We start from the raw sequence: 17,900 nt of genomic DNA, 5'->3' as shown, positions 1-17,900 counted from the left end.
CAGAATGTACCCCAGAGGTCAACAGGAGAAATCCCTGCTCTTGTCTGAACTTGTCTCACTTAGTCCGTGGAAAGCAGACCACATCAGGGGCAGCTGGAGAATTGGTGAGGGAGCAGTACATGTAAAATCTGTTTCTCACTTGATCTTTGAGCATTCAGAATTGGTTAATGAGAGGAAAGTGTTGGCTGGCTTCTCTGCCACACCCAGGTTTGCCTTATTCCTAGGCACACGGGTGTCAGATGATGGAAGGAAGCCACTCGTGTAAACTTGTGGACGATGAGGCAGAAAAGTGTGAATTTTTCTTTGGAGAAAGAGGAAAGAGCTCTCTGAGTGAGAGAATGGGAGCATGTGAACCGATTTCACCCTGTGGCACCTTAACGTCCCGGTCCTTGATGAAGCCAGCTCTGATGGCATGAGTGCAGCAGGAAGTCCACGGAGAACACCCTCAAAATCTAGTGTTCTTCTCCCAGGGCCCCAAATGATGGTTGAGACTGGTTGCCCAAGAAGTGCTAACGTAGGGCTATTCCTTGCCTGGGTACCACTGTAGCCTTGTGTCTATCCTCCTAGGACTGGAACATTCCCAGCTGTCTCTCTCCCCTTCAGGCTGACGGACTTCAAGGATGCAGCTGCTACTGCAGGAGGCACCTGGCACCTCACCTGAGCCGGGCCATGAGGCCATGTGGCCGTGATGTGGGCTCCTCATGGCCTCAGCAAGAACAGAGCACTACGATATCGGCCTCCGCCGGGGACAGAGCTTTAAGCAGAGTGGGCCCGCAGGCACAGCGCCTACCCTGTCACCTGAGAAACCCTCCGAGGGCAGAGTCTGGGCTCAGGCTCATCAGCAGGTGAAGCCAATCTGGCGGCTGGAGAAGAAACACGTGGGAACACTTTCAGCAGGGTTGGGCCCAGGCCTCTTGGGTGCACCCCCGCAGCCAGCGTACTTCTTTTGCCCCAGCACTCTATGTAGCTCCGGGACCACGGCTGTCATTGCGGGCCACGGCAACTGCTGTTACCTGCACTCCCTCCCAGACCTGTTCAGCAGCACCCTGCTGTACCGCCGCTCCAACTACAGGCATAAAGCATACCAGCAGCTGGAGTCTTTCTGCTTGCGTTCAGGCCCGTCAGAAAGAAGACCTTTCTCTCTCCCTCAAAAGAGGCTCCCTGTCAGACTCACTGCCAATAAGGCCACGTCTTCCAAGGTCATCCCCATGGCCTCCTCATCCACGGAACCGTACTCCTCACTGGGAGCAGCCGGGGAAAGTCCTTCAGGGAGGAGCCTGGCCTCTGCCATCTCAGGGAAGACCCCATCTCCACTCTCCTCTTCTTCCTCTTCCTACAAACCCATGCTGAACAACAACTCCTTCATGCGGCCAAATAGCACTAAAGTGCCTTTATCGCAGGCCACAGAGGGCCTGAAGCCAGTATCCTCACCCAAGGTCCAGCTCATCTCCTGGCATCACTCAGGGGGCACCGGAGACTGTGCGTTCCAGCCTGTCGAGCACAAAGCGCCCAAGAGCAGTGGCCCTGCCCTAGACAATGCCCCTCCCCACAGCACGCTGTCTACCCCCAGCTCCTTGGACACCTCCACCACCAGTGTCGCCTCTTCCCTCTACAGCCAGAGTAACTTAGTCCCCAGGGCTGAGTCGCATCCCTACGGCCTGGATGGTGGCCCTGTTTCCCAGACTCTGACTAAGGAGGTTCGGTTCACTGAGGCTGTGAGGAAGCTGACTGCAAGAGGCCTTGAGCAGAAACCAAGGCAAGGCTGCCATTTTGAACAGGCTTACTTCATGAACCCCAGCTTGCAGTGGGATCTCCTCAACCAGAACAGGTGGTGGAAACCTCCTGTGGCCGGCCAGCAGGTCCCTCAGGAGGACATTGGAGCAGACAATAGGGTCCTCCCTGCAGTCTTGGACCCCGGGGACTTGGACAGTGCAGTCTTCTGTACCAAACGCATCAGCATTCACCTCCTTGCCTCACATAGCCACGGGCTCAGCTACAGCCCTGCTTGTGGATCTGCGATCGACTCCCCACGTCTTGGAGAAGACAAGACTCCAGTTCCACCTTCTCCACCTCAGCCCCTTGGTGTAGCCGAGGTGGCCACCCGCCTCTCTTCCATCCATCTGGGCAAACTTGGGAGAGAAGGGCCTAAGGAAGCCAGGGAGCTGAACTCACCTCCTAGGACTATAGGGTAAGTTGAAGAAAGTGTTTGGTTTATTTAAAGTAGTAGAATGTATACACACCTGGTGACACTGACCCTGTGTCTCTTAAGGTTGGTTTTTATTTTTTAAGTGCCCTGGAATGTTGGTTTTCACTTTAGGGCAGAGGTTGGCAAGCTACACCTTTCAGGCCAAATCCTGCCCTCTGCCTGCTTTTGTAAATAAGGTTTTATTGAAATGCAGCCTTATTCATTTACTACTGTCTATGGCCGCTTTCTTGTTTTAATGATAGGGTTGTGACAGACTGAATGACCCACAAAACTGAAAATATTTACTGTCTAGTCCCTTAGAGAAAGAGTTTGCTAAGCCCTGCTTTAGGTTATAACCAGGGAAAAATAAGAATTTCAAACATCATGTGTTGGGAACTGTGATTTCTCTACTTAATTCCAAACCAAATCAGGTTCTCAGTCATTCCTGGTATGACAACTGTTTCAGAGTTAGGACACACACTTAATTGGCTTCTTGTGCCTTCTTATTTCTCTGGAACCATGGTCCACCAAGGGCTTTTCTGAGTTCCTAGAGAGAGGTCCAGGGACCTTTGATGTCTGTTACCACATGTTGACTGATGGTGTTTTATATTCAGAACTTTGTATTTATATGCTATGAGGGACTTCAAGGAAGGTGGAAGGTAGAGTACCTCTCTGTGGAGTCGGAAATGTGTGGTTGAGGAACTGTGGCCAGGCCGAAGCTCTGAGAGCAACAGGAGTGGGTTGTAAGGCCCAGGCAAGGACCAGCAGACTGGTGACTAGGGAAGAGATGAACACTGGGAAATGATGAAGGAAGGCGAATCTAGCGTGACCTCTCTTACGGAGCTGGCTGGGCTGGGGGCATGATTCTTTCTTACAGTTCAGCTACTGACCTCCAACTAGACCCGGTTGAAACTGAAGATCTGGAAGAAGAGCTACTAGATGGTTTGGAAGACTGCTGCAGCCAGGATGAGAATGAAGAGGAGGAGGGTGAGTAGAGGACCCTCTTGCCTCCAACTGGGAATTGGTCACCACTGCTCGGGAAGGGGGGCTAATGATTATATACCAGATCCTTGACTTACTTTGTCACCTGCATTTATCATTCACCTTGGGGGTCTGAGGGCGGGAGTAGCTTTGGGGGGGCTTGTTCTCTAGTCCCCTGTCCCCCGAGTCTTGCCTTCTCCCTGCGGCTGTTGAGGTCAGGGGAGGCAGTGCAAGGTAGCAATGGGTGCTTGTGGCTCTTCGAGAAGGCTGAGCCAGGATGTCCTAGGAAGAGCTGCCTGGGCTTGGTGACTGAGTGGCAGCCTCTCCCACCTGGGCCTTCTCTGTCCTTCCCACTAGGAGACTCGGAGTGCTCCTCGTGCAGTGCTGTCTCCCCCAGCGAGTCTGTGGCAGTGATCTCTCGGTGAGTCCTGACTGTGTAGGTTGTTGGCAGACGCTTATTTACCATCTCTTGAGGATTATAAGGGGATGAATCACCCAAGTTATTAATTAATGGCCCTGTTAACCCTAACTCACTTTGGCTGAATTTTTGCAGTTTAGGATTTTAGTTTTCAAACAGGAATCAGTGGGAGGGAAAAGAAGCATATTTTATCAGTTGAGCTTAAAATCAGTACCGTGTTTCTTGTGCTGCGATTTAGTCTTTAGGCTCCAAGAAATTGTTCAAGTAAAAAGCAAATAATCTCAAGAAGTAGTTAGAAAATTAATAACTAATTTCATGAAGAGACAGTGTTTGAGGTAGATTCTTAGTTAGGCTGCACACGTGAGGATATTTGTCACCTTGCAATTTAAATGTGTCCCAAAGTCTGAAACAATTCTGAGATAGATAATATCACTAATTGGAGCTTTTTTTCAGTGCTTTTTTGCTCCCTTTGGAAGTTGGTTTTATAAGACTAAAGTTGACCTTAGTAATAAATTGAATTTAAAATTCTCTAGCTATAATCTGGAGTATTTTATTGACCACCCTTCATGGAATGTGAGTGATACCCACCTCTACCTAGGAAACCAAGAAGTCCGTCTCTTAATGTAGACCCTTCTTTTGTAGAACAGATAATTGTAGAATGGTGCATAACTGAGATGTGGAGTCAGGGGGAGGAAGGAACACAGGATTAAGAGGAAATTTCTGTAAATGAGGACATGTCTTTATGCTAAAGAGTTTTAGAACTTGCTTACAGATCATATAGACCACCTCTCTGGGTAGAAAGTTAACATTCTTCAGTATAATCTTCCTTGTTCCATTCATCACTTCCAACCTTGTCTCAATATGAAGCTCTTATCTTCATTAATTATTTTTAGATATTAAAAAGAACCCTCACAAAGTACCAACCATTAAAGTTTTTTTCTTTTAAAAAATAACTTCTACTGAAAGTGTAAAAAAAACAAAGTTCCTATTCTAATTTTAATTCTAACCTGGCCATACATGTCAAGGCTTGCCTAGCATGTGGAGCAGCCAAACTCTGGTTGCTTTCCTTTGTGTCAGCTCTGCTTTAAATGAAGCTAAGAGGAAGAGTTAGTCTCATCTAAGATTAGTATGGATGAGGCAGGCTACATCTCTGAATGTGATGGTGGCTGCAGCTGTACCAGTTTTAGAGTTCCAAACCAGCAAGGTAGAGAGAGTTGTTTAGAAAATGGAGACAGAATAGGGACTTTCTGTGAAGGTTGGTAGAAATCTTGTCATAGGTATCCTGAATCTGGTGCATAAATTCTGTTACTTTAAGCCTAACCCATTGCTCTTTTGGATAAGCAAATCTACTCCTGGCCATATATATTAGATGTTGACCAAAGAGAAACACATTTAACGTTTAATTGACTTGGAGCCTCTTTTCCACACTTCAGGGTGATCTAGGTTTGTCTTCAGGCCTAGTTCAAGACAGCTGCACAGCCCGTTTTTTAGCTTTTCTGATTTTTAAGATAAAATTCACAAAAGGTGTTTGTTAATTCTATGTTCATTAATTAATTTCTACAAAATGTAGTCTATATGAGGCTTAAAACATGAGGTCAAGCAAATGGAGGTTGAAGAATTCTAAACCACTTTGCATTTTGACTAAAATCAGGCATCTTTTTGGATTGCTGAAATCTTATTTTTTCACAATTATGAAAGATTTATTTATTTATTTTAGAAAATTTTGCAGTCACAGAAAGATCATTGAAAACACTACCTGTTTCCTCTGTCCAGCAATAGTATATTACACTTCTGTTAAGTATTCTTTTCCAAAGAATCATGTGAATTTAGAGATGGCATTGGTCAAGTTCAGCCTCTGTTTTTTCAGATGTGAAAACTGAGGAACAGGAAATTAAGTAACTATTTGCAAGATCAAGATTTTTAGCACTGCTAGACCAAAAGTCATACCTTTTGAGGTTAAGTTCAGTACTCTTGAGAGGCAGCTAACAAAGATTTTCTTTTCTTTATTTTTTTTAATTAAACTTTTGATTTTTAAACATTTATAGATTTTCATGTAGTTTTAAGAGATAATACAGAGATTCCCTGAATTCTTTACCCAGTTTCCCCCATGGTAACATTTTACACAACTATAGTATGATATAATGTAACCAAGACATTAATGTTAGTGAAGATGTGAACATTTCTGTCACTGCAAGAATGCCTCCTGTTGCCAGGAGAGCCGCAGCTCCTTCCCTCCTACTCTCATCTCCTTCTCAAGCCTTCATAACCAACAGTTTTGTTGTTCCAGGAATGTTATACAAATGGAATGATAGCCATATGTAGCCTTTTGGGATTGGCTTTTTTCACTCAGCCTATTCTCTACAGATTCATCCAAGTTGTTACACGTATCCATAGTTCATTCCTTTATATTGCTGAGTAGTGGCCCATGAATGGCTGGACCACAGTTTGTTTAACCAGCCACCTGCTGAAGGATATTTTTTTTCCAGTTTTTGACTATACAGATAAAGCTGCTCATTGTGTACATATTTTTGAATGAACCTTAAGTCTTCATGTCTCTGAGATAAATGCTGGGTTCTATGGTAATTGCACATTTAATTTTTTAAGAAACTGCCAAAGCTATTTTCCAGAGTGGCTGTACCATTTTACATTCCTGTCTTGTTTTTGTTTTTAAATATGAACTCATTGTTTTTGATTTTCAACAATCTTAAATTCTAATATTCAGTAAATGGAAAGTCTTTAAAGTAAAAAATTTTGGAAATGAGAAATAGAGTTGAATTAATTGTATTTATTTAATTAATTGGAATTAATATTTAACTCAACCCAATAAATAAACTCAACCCAATAAATAAATTTTTAAATTCATTAAAAATTTCTCAGGTTTGAAACACTGAGGTGTTTTATATACAGTGCCTATTTCTGTTGTGCTGAAAAATAACAGGTAGAGTATCTCTTTATAAACTGAAAATTAATCCTAAATAATAAATATTTGTGGATCACATCAGCCTGATATAGAGGGTCATAACTGTCCTCTCCATTTTCAATGTTATCTGAAGAAATTGTCTGGGTCTGTCAGCTTGTATCCAATAGATAGTCTAAGTCTTCCTATTTTGAGACTCCTTGAGCTAGCCTTGACCAAGACATTATTGGAATAACAGTAGGGACCCCATGGCCCACTGCTCCAGATCCCCAGACCTGTCTTACTACCACACTGTTATGTAAAAATCTGATGTCACGAATGTCTGATGTCTCTATTTTCAAAACAGAGAAGAGCATTAATCATCCATTTATCTTCAGATAAATATAAAATGAGTTAGAAGTAGCACTGCTTCTTTTCCTTCTGTTGCTCTTTTCCCTTTTTCTTTTTAAAAACCTCTTTACCTCTTCTTAGTTCTTTCTGTCTTTTCTGCTTTTCCTCCTCTTTATTTATCCATATCATTCTTTTTCTCTCCTCATCTATTTCTCTTTGTCTTAGCGTAGCATATTTCTCTACTGACATCCACTTAAACTCCTTACTTGCTCTCAGAACCACTCTTTTCAGGGACCTCCCCAGCCTATGGCTTGTCACAGGAAATTTTAGAATGAAGTATTGGAAAACTTTGTCTTTAGGTGACATTTATAGTGTGATTGTGTATAGGTTAGCCTTAGCATGGATTAATATTTGCAAAATAATTATTGAGTACTTGTCTCTGTAGAATCGCAGTGTAAAAGCACCCTGAAAGAAACAATGTGTAATAGTAACAGCACTCAAGGTTGTGGCTTTGCCTTTCTCTACCGCATGGCTGTTTTTCATCTTAGGAACTGCATGGAGTTTCTGACCAAACCCCTTTCCAATGAAAAAGTTGTTCGACCAGCCCTCATCTACAGTCTCTTTCCCAACGTGCCCCCTACCATCTATTTTGGCACTCCAGATGAGAGAGGTAAACCTGGCTGTGTGTCTACCTGGAATAGCCCCCAGGAGAAGGATGCTAGTGAAGCTGGCGGTAGGGTGGAAGGGGCATTCCAGAATAGCTGTATTGGTGCTTGGTTACCCACCTGGTCCACCAGTCCGATGAAGGAATCTTTATCTTGTCCATCCTTTAGCTGACCCTCTTGGCCCCATAATCTCATTTTTCACTCTTGACCTCTAACCTTGTGTCTCTCCCCTTTTCATCCTCCTCTCCTCTCTGTGTTCCTCATTCCTGTGCAGTCCCCTTTCTTCCCCAAAGTGTGCTCCTTTGAAACTCTGACCTGGAATAATACTTACTGACTTGCCTACAGGGAATGTTGAGCAACAGTGCCACCTCTTAGCTCTACTCACCATGACTCTCCTGCTCTTCTCCACACCCTCCCCCCACCCTCTCCCCATTTTGCCCAGTGGAGAAACTTCCCTGGGAGCAGAGGAAGCTGCTCCGGTGGAAGATGAGCACAGTGACCCCCAACATTGTCAAGCAGACCATTGGACGTTCCCACTTCAAGATCAGCAAGAGTGAGTCACTTGCCTTACTTCAAGCCTGTCCTCTGCCTCAGCAGATAGGCTCTGGGCAGGAGGGAACCCCTAGATTAGCTCCCGCTGTGTGAGGACCCTGTCCTGAAGTTTCCAACTTCATAAGAGGACATAGGTCTGAAATCCCTCTGCCTGGAGCCTGTTCCTCAAAATTGGAAGACAGAGGGCCATTGTTCTAGTCCTGACCCCAGGGCCTCATGTAGGACAGCTCCATGGCAACTCTTAGAAAACTGGGGCTGGGACCTATGCCCAGGCTCTGGTGGTATTTCTGGGTCCTCTGAGCCACTCTCTGTCCCAGGGACCGAGCTGCTAGCAAGACTGACTTCCTAATGTGCCTTCTATAGGGAATGATGACTGGCTGGGCTGCTGGGGTCACCACATGAAGTCTCCTAGTTTCCGATCCATTCAGGAGCATCAGAAGGTAAGAGCCTTTTCTGAGCTGCTCTTCCCCTGGACTTGGGCAGGAGAAGGTTGGTAGTAGAAGTAGGAAAGAGATGGATGACCATAGAGAAGTCAGGAGGGCTCAGAGGGTGGAGAAAGTATGGGAGGTGGGTGCTGTGTGAGCCGCCAGTGGATCGTGCACATCTCATAGGTCAGCTACAGTGTCTTGGACAGATAAAGCCTCTAAGACACTTTTTCTCTGGTGTATCTTGAGACGCAGTGTCTGTTTTCAGCTTATCATGTTTTTCCTCTAACCACTGCACATTGCCTCTGTTCCTCCAAGCTGAATATGTGTAAAGAGGTCTCATTTGGAATGAATAGTCCCTTTACCCCAGGAAAGCCAGGTGCTTTTCCGTCTTTGTCCTAGAGGCATGGAAAAAGACTTAACAGGTTTTTATTTACTTTTACAGTGAATGTTACGTCTGTCTTAGTCATTCTTTTACATCGTGAACTATTGACTCCTAAAGGGCACTACGTTGTGTTGTGTTGTGTTTGTGTTTTAATCATTTTTTTGGTGGATGCTCAGCACGGGATACTTAAGAACCTTTAGACAGTGAGCATCAGATGGAACAGGAGCTTAGAATGTTGGAATGGTGTAGTGAGTCTTGCTGTCTTCCTCGTGGTCTCACATGGCTCTGTCTCTCCCTGCTCTCACCCTCTGTTCCCTCTGCAGCTAAACCACTTCCCAGGTTCATTCCAGATTGGGCGCAAGGACCGACTGTGGCGGAACCTGTCCCGCATGCAGAGCCGCTTTGGCAAGAAGGAGTTCAGTTTCTTTCCCCAGTCCTTCATCCTGCCCCAGGACGCCAAGCTCCTGCGCAAAGCCTGGGAGAGCAGCAGCCGCCAGAAGTGGATTGTTAAACCAGTGAGTGGTTCTGGCGGGCGGCAAGCAGGGCCTGAGAGTGGGAGCGCCAGAGTATCGGGCCAGGTAGACAACTCCTCTCCTCTCCACTCGACCTCTAGCCAGCGTCCGCTCGAGGCATCGGCATCCAGGTCATTCATAAGTGGAGTCAGCTCCCCAAGCGGAGGCCCCTTCTGGTACAGAGGTGAGCCCGTCTCCAGCTGAGACCCCACTCCCTGATTCCCACCTTCTCAGCCTCGGAGGGCCCCTTTTCATCACGTTCTTTTGTCCTTTGTCCTCCCAGCCAAAGACCTTCTTCAGCCAACTGTTTAAAGGTCTTTATCCTGGGAACCGTTAGCTGGCTTTTGCCGTGGCTCAGTTACCTGCCAAGCCCTGTCTCCTCTGTCCTGTCCCTGAAGCTGGCCTTTCTCTGTGTAGGTATCTCCACAAACCCTACCTCATCAGCGGCAGCAAGTTCGATCTGCGGATCTACGTTTATGTCACCTCCTATGATCCTCTACGGATTTACCTCTTTTCAGATGGACTTGTCCGCTTTGCCAGTTGCAAGTATGTGGTGGTGGTGGGGGCTCGCCCTAACAGCCTTGGGGATTTGTTCTCCCTCCAGGGAGGGAAGCTGGTGGACTCCGAACAGGAAAGTAACCAATGTTTTGGTAGTTTTTGTTAGCAAAGGAGAAGGTGGTGTGCCTTTGGGAAAACCTTTTCTGCCTTTCCTCCCGTGTGACTGACTCCTTTACTTGTACATCAGACACTTCTGACACCACCTATAACCAGATGGTGGGTTTTTTTCTGCCCGCACAAAGCATTTCTATACAACACCAACTGGCTGTCCTACAGTTGAACTCAATTCTGACATGTCTATCTGGGGACATCATCAGATCTCATGGGTCAAGGGCTGAGTCTCACCAGGCTGCCCCTCCCTCCACCACCTGTGATGCCAGTCACAAGTGCGGGTGGCTGCCTATGCGTCTCACCAGTGGGCTATAAATCAGAGGTTCCCATGACCCCCTCCTCGGGGCTGGGGGTATCAGTTTGGTTAATTTTCTAGAACAGCTCACAGAACTCAAGAAAACTTTGCTTATATTTATTGATTTATGAAAAAATGGATGTGATAAAGGATACAGAAGAACAGGGAGATGGAAGAGATGCACAGGGCAAGGTGTGTGAGGAGAGGCACCAAGCTTCCATGCCCTCTCTGGGTGGGCCACTCTTCCAGCATCTCCATAGGTTCACCCACCTGGAAGGTCTTATATTTGGGGAATTTTTACAGAGGCTTCAGCACTTAGGCTTGATTGATCACTAGCTCCATTTTCAGCCCTTCTTCCTTTTTTAAGATAATGGGAGTTGGGTGGGGGGAGCTGAAAATTCCAAGCATCTAATCATGTCTTGGCCTTTCCAGTGACGGGCCCTCATCCGGGAGCCATCAGGAACTCACCCAGTGTTGCCTCGTTAGAACAAAAGATGCTCCTATTACCCAGGAAATTATAAGGGTTTCAGCAGCTCTGTGTAAGGAACTGGGGTCAAAACACCAAATCTGAGAACAAAGATGCTCCTTATCCTTGTACCACTTAGGAATCTACAAAGGTTTCAGGAGCTCTGTGTCCAGGAGTGGGGGCAGGGTCCAATATATACATATTTATTATTATAAATCACAGTATTACATGCAGAATGGGAAATAAGGGGGTTCTCTAGTTCACTAAACAGGGAGGGTCTTTCTACAGAACTGAGGTAGGATAAAATAGGAGATCAGTTTAGCTGTAGTGTTCTAGAAACCTTACAGCAGTTGTGCTTCTCAGACTCTTCTGCATCTGCAGAGATCTGTCCACTTACCTGCTCAGGATCTGGAGAAATGTTTGGACCATTATCCATCTGCTGTATCTCCATCTCCCCTCTGCCTTTCCTCTCACTTGCAGGTATTCCCCTTCCATGAAGAGCCTTGGCAACAAATTCATGCACCTAACCAACTACAGTGTCAATAAAAAGAATGCCGAGTACCAGGCCAATGAAGATGAAACAGCCTGCCAGGGCCACAAATGGTACCCAGACAGTGTCCCCATTAAGTGGAGGCCTGGAGGAATACAGGGTTCTGGGGTCTGGGGAGGTTTCAGAGGAGTGGTGAATGGAGGAGTAATATAAGACCCAGAGATTATATAAATACTTGGCAATTCAGAATTGGTCTGTTTGTATCCAAACTCCTCTCTGTCCTTATTCAAAACATCAAAAGAAGACATATGAAGAAGATACCTTTGGGCCTCTTACTCCTTTTTCTTTCTCTTCACTGATCATTCATAGATTCTAACCCTAAATACTCCCTTTTTCTCCCCTGCCTCACAGGGCACTGAAGGCTTTATGGAGCTACCTGAGCCAGAAGGGAGTCAACAGCGATGCCATCTGGGAGAAGATAAAGGATGTCGTTGTCAAAACCATCATCTCGTGAGTCACACTGCCACCCTGGGTGTGGGGCCTGCCACCAAATCCCCTTTTTCTCATGGGCCTCCACACTGCTGTTCTCTAGACTGTAGGCCATGCTGTGTTTCTGTTTCTGAGGACAGGGTTTAGGAAGGAATAGAGAAGACTTAAATCCTGCTCTACTGAACTGCATCCCCAGAAGCTGGCTCCAGGTCACAGGCATCTCTAGAGCTTCTTTTCTTGGGTGGCTTTCTTTTTCCCATCTCTGAGCCACTCCATGGGCCTAGGCAACTCTAGGCAGGGTCTTTGGGAAAAGTCGAACTGAATACTTTATCCTCCCTGGGACCAGGTCAGAACCCTATGTGACCAGCCTGCTGAAGATGTACGTGCGGCGGCCTTACAGCTGCCACGAGCTCTTTGGTTTCGATGTCATGCTGGATGAGAAACTCAAGCCCTGGGTTCTAGAAGTGAACATCTCCCCCAGGTAGGTGTTCTCAGGGCACACAATAGGAGCCTTTCCCTGTCCTCCTGGTCCTATTTTTGCTCCAGTCCTGCTGACTCTGGGAAGACCTTTCCTTCCCTAAATACCTTCATAGTTAGTTTACCATTTACTGTTTGTTCTTGCCATCATCTCAAGGTTTTCTGATATTGGAGACAGGCTGTTAAAAGTTGCTCTTTTAAACTTGATACCTACTGCATGCTTTTCCTCTAGCAAACCAAAGTCACAGGCAGGAACCACCCTGAGCGAGGTTATTCACTATCTGTGGGGCTGGAAGACCCCACACGATGGTCATGAGTTTGTATCTAAATGCGGCTGGTATTGACTTGGACATGTCAGTTTTGGTGTCTGGAAACAGTTGGACTGGAAACAGTTTTAGTGTCTGCTTGTACCACTCTTTGCATGCTTTCCCCAAAGCCTCCACTCCAACTCTCCGCTGGACATCAGCATCAAAGGCCAGATGATCCGTGACCTTCTGAACCTGGCAGGCTTTGTTCTGCCCAATGCAGATGATATTGCTTCCAGCTCCAGCAGCTCCAGCAGCTCCACCACCAGGTCAGCCTCCTTGCTTGTCTGGCTCTGGGAAGGGATGGTGACTGGGTGTTCCCTCCTACTTGGTCTCCTTGCTGCTCCATCTCCCACTGCAATATATCCACACTCCACTGCCATGTCAGTGTTCCTAAAGGCATGTTTGGTTAATTGCTCCCCTGCCAAGGAATCCCTACAGGGCCTAGGAACCAGCTTTAAATTCCTCAAGCAGACAGTCAAGGCCCTAGCCGGTTTTTCCCAGGCACCCCACCCTTTACTCCTCTTCCCAGCTCATGTGCTCTGACAAACTGCATCACTCTTAGAACCTCAGGGTTGGAAGGATCCTTAAGGATTAGTTAGTCCAGTCTCCTCTCTGAATCATGTGCTGCCTCTCATTGTTCCCATATGGTGTCCTCTCCTCTGCTCGTGGGTTCCTTCCTCCTGAAATTCCACTCAGCAAGATCTCCCTGTTTTGACCTCACCCCATCCATCCAAGCCTGGCTGAAGGCAACCTCTTAGTGCAACCAGCTCAATGTGTGCTGTCTCCTCCACACCCTCAAAGCACTCAGAACCACACTTGAGGAAAGGGAGTTTAAATTTAGTTGGTATCTCCTCTGTGTACAGAAAAGCCTAAAATTTATCTCCAAAGTAGCCCATGAAGTTGGTATTAGTATCCTCAGTTTACAGATGAGGAAACTGAAAAATCACTGGGATTAAGTGACCCATCTAAAGTCATTCATCTGCAGAGCTATAGAGCTGGGCTTCAAATCCTAATTCATAGCAACAAGACTTGCTTTCCGCATTGTACCTTATAGTTTAGACTTGGCTCTGTGCTGTAGTTGTTGTTTGATCCATGCCATCCTGTGAGCTCCTTGGAGGCCGTCTTTGTGTCTGTCAGTAGTAATTGTAGTAATGTGAAATGAGGGGCAGGACGTCGGGGAGCTTGTCCAGGATCACACAGCCAGTAGGGCCAAGCTGGGTATTTAGTAAGTGTTCACTCAGTTAAACTACACTGAAGTATGCAGTGATTATTCCGTGATCTTTTTTTTTTTTTTTTTTCCATTTAAATACAACTTAAAGAGGATGCTTTGTACCCTTTTAGTTCTTTTGTGGTGCTTGATCTTTGACTCTTGGGCTATTTGAGTGTAGTGCACTGCAGTCTCATCTATTCCAATAACAAACTTCTGTCCATCCTTCTTTGTCTTCTCCTGAGGAGGGTGTCTTTCTGGGCTGAACCTTCTCTCTACGTGTCCTCAGGATATGAAGCTGTTGACCTTACCCCTTGCCCCCTTCCCACCCCCTGCCTTAGCCTGCCCAGCTCTCCCAGGGACAGATGTCGAGTGGCCCCAGAGTACTTCACTGCACAGAAGATGAAGAAAGCCTATTACCTGACCCAGAAAATTCCTGATCAGGTAGGAGACTGCCTTTACCCCAGTGCCAGCAGAAAGCTTCCCTGGTCAAACCTGTGGGGCCCCAAGGCAAACAGCTCTTCATCCCTCTCAGGCAGGATTTCCTACATCCCCACATGCAGGGATTTGCTGGCGTGTATGTCACTAGAGAGGACTTCCCTGGTGGCTCAGACAGTAAAACATCAGCCTACAATAAGGGAGACCCGGATTCGTTCCCTGGGTCAGGAAGATCCCCTGGAGAAGGAGAGAGCTGATGGCCTTTAGTATGTGTTCAACAACCACTGTTCTTAGCAAAATACTGTGCCAGTCCACCCTTCTTATAGAGCTGTTGACCCTTTGGGTTTCTTTCCCAGAGGGGCACTGAGCCCCTAGAAGGCTTAGCTTCCTCAGAGCAGATAAGGGAGCCAGACGGAAGGATGGCGGATGCACGGCTGCGGCCAGACCTGAGTTGCTGGATTCTCATCTTGACTTCATCCAACATATCATTTAACTGTGTCCCCTGGCTCTCCTCACCCCTGCCAAGAATCTCTTCATCCTCTGAATAAGCTCAGTAGATTTGGGAACAGATGAGGTCCAAAGCTAGCCATCCCAGCCTGCCCTAGTGGTCCGTGGAAAGTCCTGGAGCCTTGGGACCCTGAAGCCATGCTTTCCACCTCCAGTTTCTTCATTCTCTGCCTCTGGCTTACGTGCTTTGCTGCCCCCTTTCCCCCCTGGTCCTCGGGCCGTAGGACTTCTACGCATCTGTGCTGGATGTCCTGACACCAGATGATGTTCGGGTTCTAGTCGAGATGGAGGATGAGTTTTCTCGCCGTGGTCAATTCGAACGCATTTTTCCGTCTCGAATCTCTTCTCGCTATCTCCGTTTTTTTGAGCAGCCACGATATTTCAACATTCTCACCACCCAGTGGGAACAGAAGTACCATGGCAACAAGCTCAAAGGTGATGTGTCTTCCCTGCCCACAGGAGGCCATGTTTAATGAGAGATTAAATCCCAGTAGACCAAGAAACGGGCTTCCGTGGCAAGAAGAATAGGCCAGTTGATTCCACCTTCTTTTTTTTTTTTATGATGACTCTTTTCTTAATTCATTGTTTTGGCTACACTGGGTCTTCACTGCTGTGGATGGAGTTTCTGTAGTTTTGCGACAAACAGGCTCTAGGGCCTAGGCTCAGTAGTTGTGATGCATGGGTTTAGTTGTCCCACAGTTTGTGGGATCTTCCCAAACTGGAGTTCAAACATGTGTCCCCTGCATCAGCAGGCAGATTCTTGGTCACTGAACCACCAAGGAACTCCGATTCTGATTCCATCCTCTTGAGTCCCACCCTTGTTAATCTTATCCTAGGAGTAGATCTGCTTCGGAGTTGGTGCTACAAAGGGTTCCACACAGGAGCCATCTCTGATTCTGCTCCAGTGGTGAGTGATGCTGCCAGGATACAGGGGATGGCCTTGCCTCAGCCCTTCCCTCTCCCTCCCTAAGAGTGCAGCCTGGGTTGGGTGCGGGTCCAGACCCTCTCACTTCTTCCTAGGGTTCTGCAGGCCTCTGTGTCTCAGGACCCTTCCCTTTCAAGAGATACTTGCCTCCGGGATTCCCTGGATGCCTTTCTTTCAAGGATCAGAAGTGCTTTGTAGCCTCACCTTCTTGTCTGAATCAGGAGGGGGCCAAGACTTACTCTCCCCAACATGGGCCCATTCCGGCAGGGTTGCCCTTTAGTCACTCCGAGGTAGAGCTGGGAAAGAGGCCTAAGACCCAGACACTCTCCCCTGATCTTGAGCTAGCCCTTTGGCCTCATTGCTTCCTTTGCTTCCAGTGGACTCTCCCGGCCTCAGTTCTGACTGTCCCAAAGGCTGATGCAACACTCAATGCTTTCTCCAAGCCAGAGACTGTCAAGCTGAGGTGAGTGCTGCCTGGACAAGGGAAGGATGTTGGGGGTGAATTCAGGGAGTTTCCTTCTTTCCTGTCTTCCCAGATTCTGATGAGAACAGTATTCTCCAGTTGAGGGTTGGTGGGACTATCAGAATACTCTGTCACAGCCTCCTCTTCCAAGCGGCTCTTGGTAAGCCCAGTAAAGCTGAGCTGGAGCACAGACTCATCCCCAGAAGCAGCCACTTTCAGCCATACTGCAGTGAATACTGTGAATGCCTGCTCTAGACTCCAAAGGGAGCAGTCTATGGGTTAAAGTCTCAGTTACACAGAGTCTCAGCCATTTCTTTCCTCCTGTTCCCTTCAGAAAACATGGCTCCACCGAGCAAAATATACCGCTGTCTGAAGATGGGACCATACCCAAGCTGAAGAAGACCCAAGCTGGCCTTTCCCCTCCTCCCAGGAAACTCAGTTCCTCAGAGGACAGTGAGGACACCAACAAAGAGCCCAGCCTCTCCACCCAGCTGTTACCTGTGATCAAGTACTCTGGGCAGACTTCGAGACTCTCCGCTTCTGCCAGCTCCCAGTCAGCTGGTGGCTCCCTCCTGGCTGCTGTGAGCCTGTGACAGGCTTCTCTCCACTTGCCTGCCCAGGTGCACCAGTGTCAGCTACCTCGCGGCATCCGGCCGGCTGGCCAGCCTGAGCCCCCACCCCCTCCACTCCGCCCCTCCTCAGAGTATTTTTTGAAGTGGTTGAATTGTAGAGATGGGTATTTGGCGGGCTGGAGGGGTGGTTGGGAAGGGGAGAAGGTGAGACAGGTTCACTGGCTGGCACCTCATATCTCAGCGGAGAAGCCAATGATGGCTACTCAGCCTTATAAAGCAGGGTTTGGTTTCTACCTTCAGAGAGCCATGTGTGGTTTGTTTTGGTTCAGTGGTTTTGAGTTATCACTCAAGAGGAGAAAGCATATTGAACATATTTGGGCCTGAAGTCCCTTGCTCTCTATATAATTGAAGAGGTTCCTCTGAGGGTCCTTATTTCCTCAGGTCTCACCCTCTCCCCTTCCCAACCCCCATCCTGAGGAGTCACTTTCAGAAACCTTCAGACTTCCTCAGTACTTGGGCAAACAGAGACCATGACATGCAGAACCAGTTTCCTATTGTCCTTGTCTTGGGGGCATCACCACCTCCAGACAATTTTTCCTTTCATGTACTCATCCAGCCAGTAGCCCTTGGTCTTCCTGCTCTGACCTCACATCACTACTTGTTCAGCCTTCTAGACTTCCCTCTCACGGATGTTACCTCTTCAGCTCTTAGCTTTCTGTGAGGCAAGAGCTTCTGTGAACTTTGTGAATTTCTCATGGCTGCAATCAAGGAGCCCGGATAATCCCAAGAGAAGGGTGGAAGGAGCTGAGGTTCCCCCTTCACTCTCTCTGGTGATCAGGGTCTGGCTCACAGGTCTCTGGGGCACGCACTCTGGTGGCCTGGCAGGCAGGTTTCAGAAACAGCCACCATTGCAGCCTGAGCTTCCAGTCAGGCTCCTGGCTAAACTCTTATACGCTGAATTGGATCTACCTCCTGCCCCAAGACTCAGCCAGCAGTGAGTGTTCAATAAATGTTGTTCACGTGAACTGGAGATCTCACAGGATGCAAACACCTAAACCAGAAGCTCTCCTCCTGCCTGGGCTGAAGAGCCGCCCAGGGGGAAGCCAAGGTGGGAGAGTTTGGGCCAGAAAGTTTGTTTTCATTTGAACTATGCTCCTCCTTAATTTGACACCTCCTGGTTGCCTCTCAGCGCCCTCCCCAGCCCTACTGAAGCCTTACTTCTGT

The 17,900-nt window shown here is 47.4% G+C and overlaps 1 protein-coding gene across 1 annotated transcript in view; it reads left to right on the top strand.

The window, feature by feature from the left end:
- TTLL4 (tubulin tyrosine ligase like 4) overlaps positions 1 to 16,975 on the top strand; it is a 31,239-nt gene extending 14,264 nt beyond the window's left edge. Inside the window, exons 2-19 of the mRNA XM_043445451.1 lie at positions 604 to 2,188; positions 3,063 to 3,172; positions 3,524 to 3,587; positions 7,380 to 7,501; positions 7,939 to 8,049; positions 8,412 to 8,488; positions 9,182 to 9,373; positions 9,472 to 9,554; positions 9,788 to 9,916; positions 11,281 to 11,403; positions 11,702 to 11,800; positions 12,126 to 12,260; positions 12,693 to 12,830; positions 14,113 to 14,215; positions 14,941 to 15,151; positions 15,553 to 15,623; positions 16,019 to 16,104; positions 16,439 to 16,975. Coding sequence (XP_043301386.1) covers positions 702 to 2,188; positions 3,063 to 3,172; positions 3,524 to 3,587; positions 7,380 to 7,501; positions 7,939 to 8,049; positions 8,412 to 8,488; positions 9,182 to 9,373; positions 9,472 to 9,554; positions 9,788 to 9,916; positions 11,281 to 11,403; positions 11,702 to 11,800; positions 12,126 to 12,260; positions 12,693 to 12,830; positions 14,113 to 14,215; positions 14,941 to 15,151; positions 15,553 to 15,623; positions 16,019 to 16,104; positions 16,439 to 16,697 — 3,600 coding nt within the window. The 5' untranslated portion in view covers positions 604 to 701 and the 3' untranslated portion in view covers positions 16,698 to 16,975. The remainder of the gene's footprint in view (positions 1 to 603; positions 2,189 to 3,062; positions 3,173 to 3,523; positions 3,588 to 7,379; positions 7,502 to 7,938; positions 8,050 to 8,411; positions 8,489 to 9,181; positions 9,374 to 9,471; positions 9,555 to 9,787; positions 9,917 to 11,280; positions 11,404 to 11,701; positions 11,801 to 12,125; positions 12,261 to 12,692; positions 12,831 to 14,112; positions 14,216 to 14,940; positions 15,152 to 15,552; positions 15,624 to 16,018; positions 16,105 to 16,438) is intronic.
- Positions 16,976 to 17,900: the final 925 nt, after the last annotated feature.

Source organism: Cervus canadensis, chromosome 24, assembly GCF_019320065.1.
Source record: "Cervus canadensis isolate Bull #8, Minnesota chromosome 24, ASM1932006v1, whole genome shotgun sequence".
Lineage (NCBI taxonomy): Eukaryota > Metazoa > Chordata > Mammalia > Artiodactyla > Cervidae > Cervus > Cervus canadensis.
Note: the sequence above shows the minus strand (reverse complement) of the source record. Positions and strands in the feature narration are given on the sequence as shown.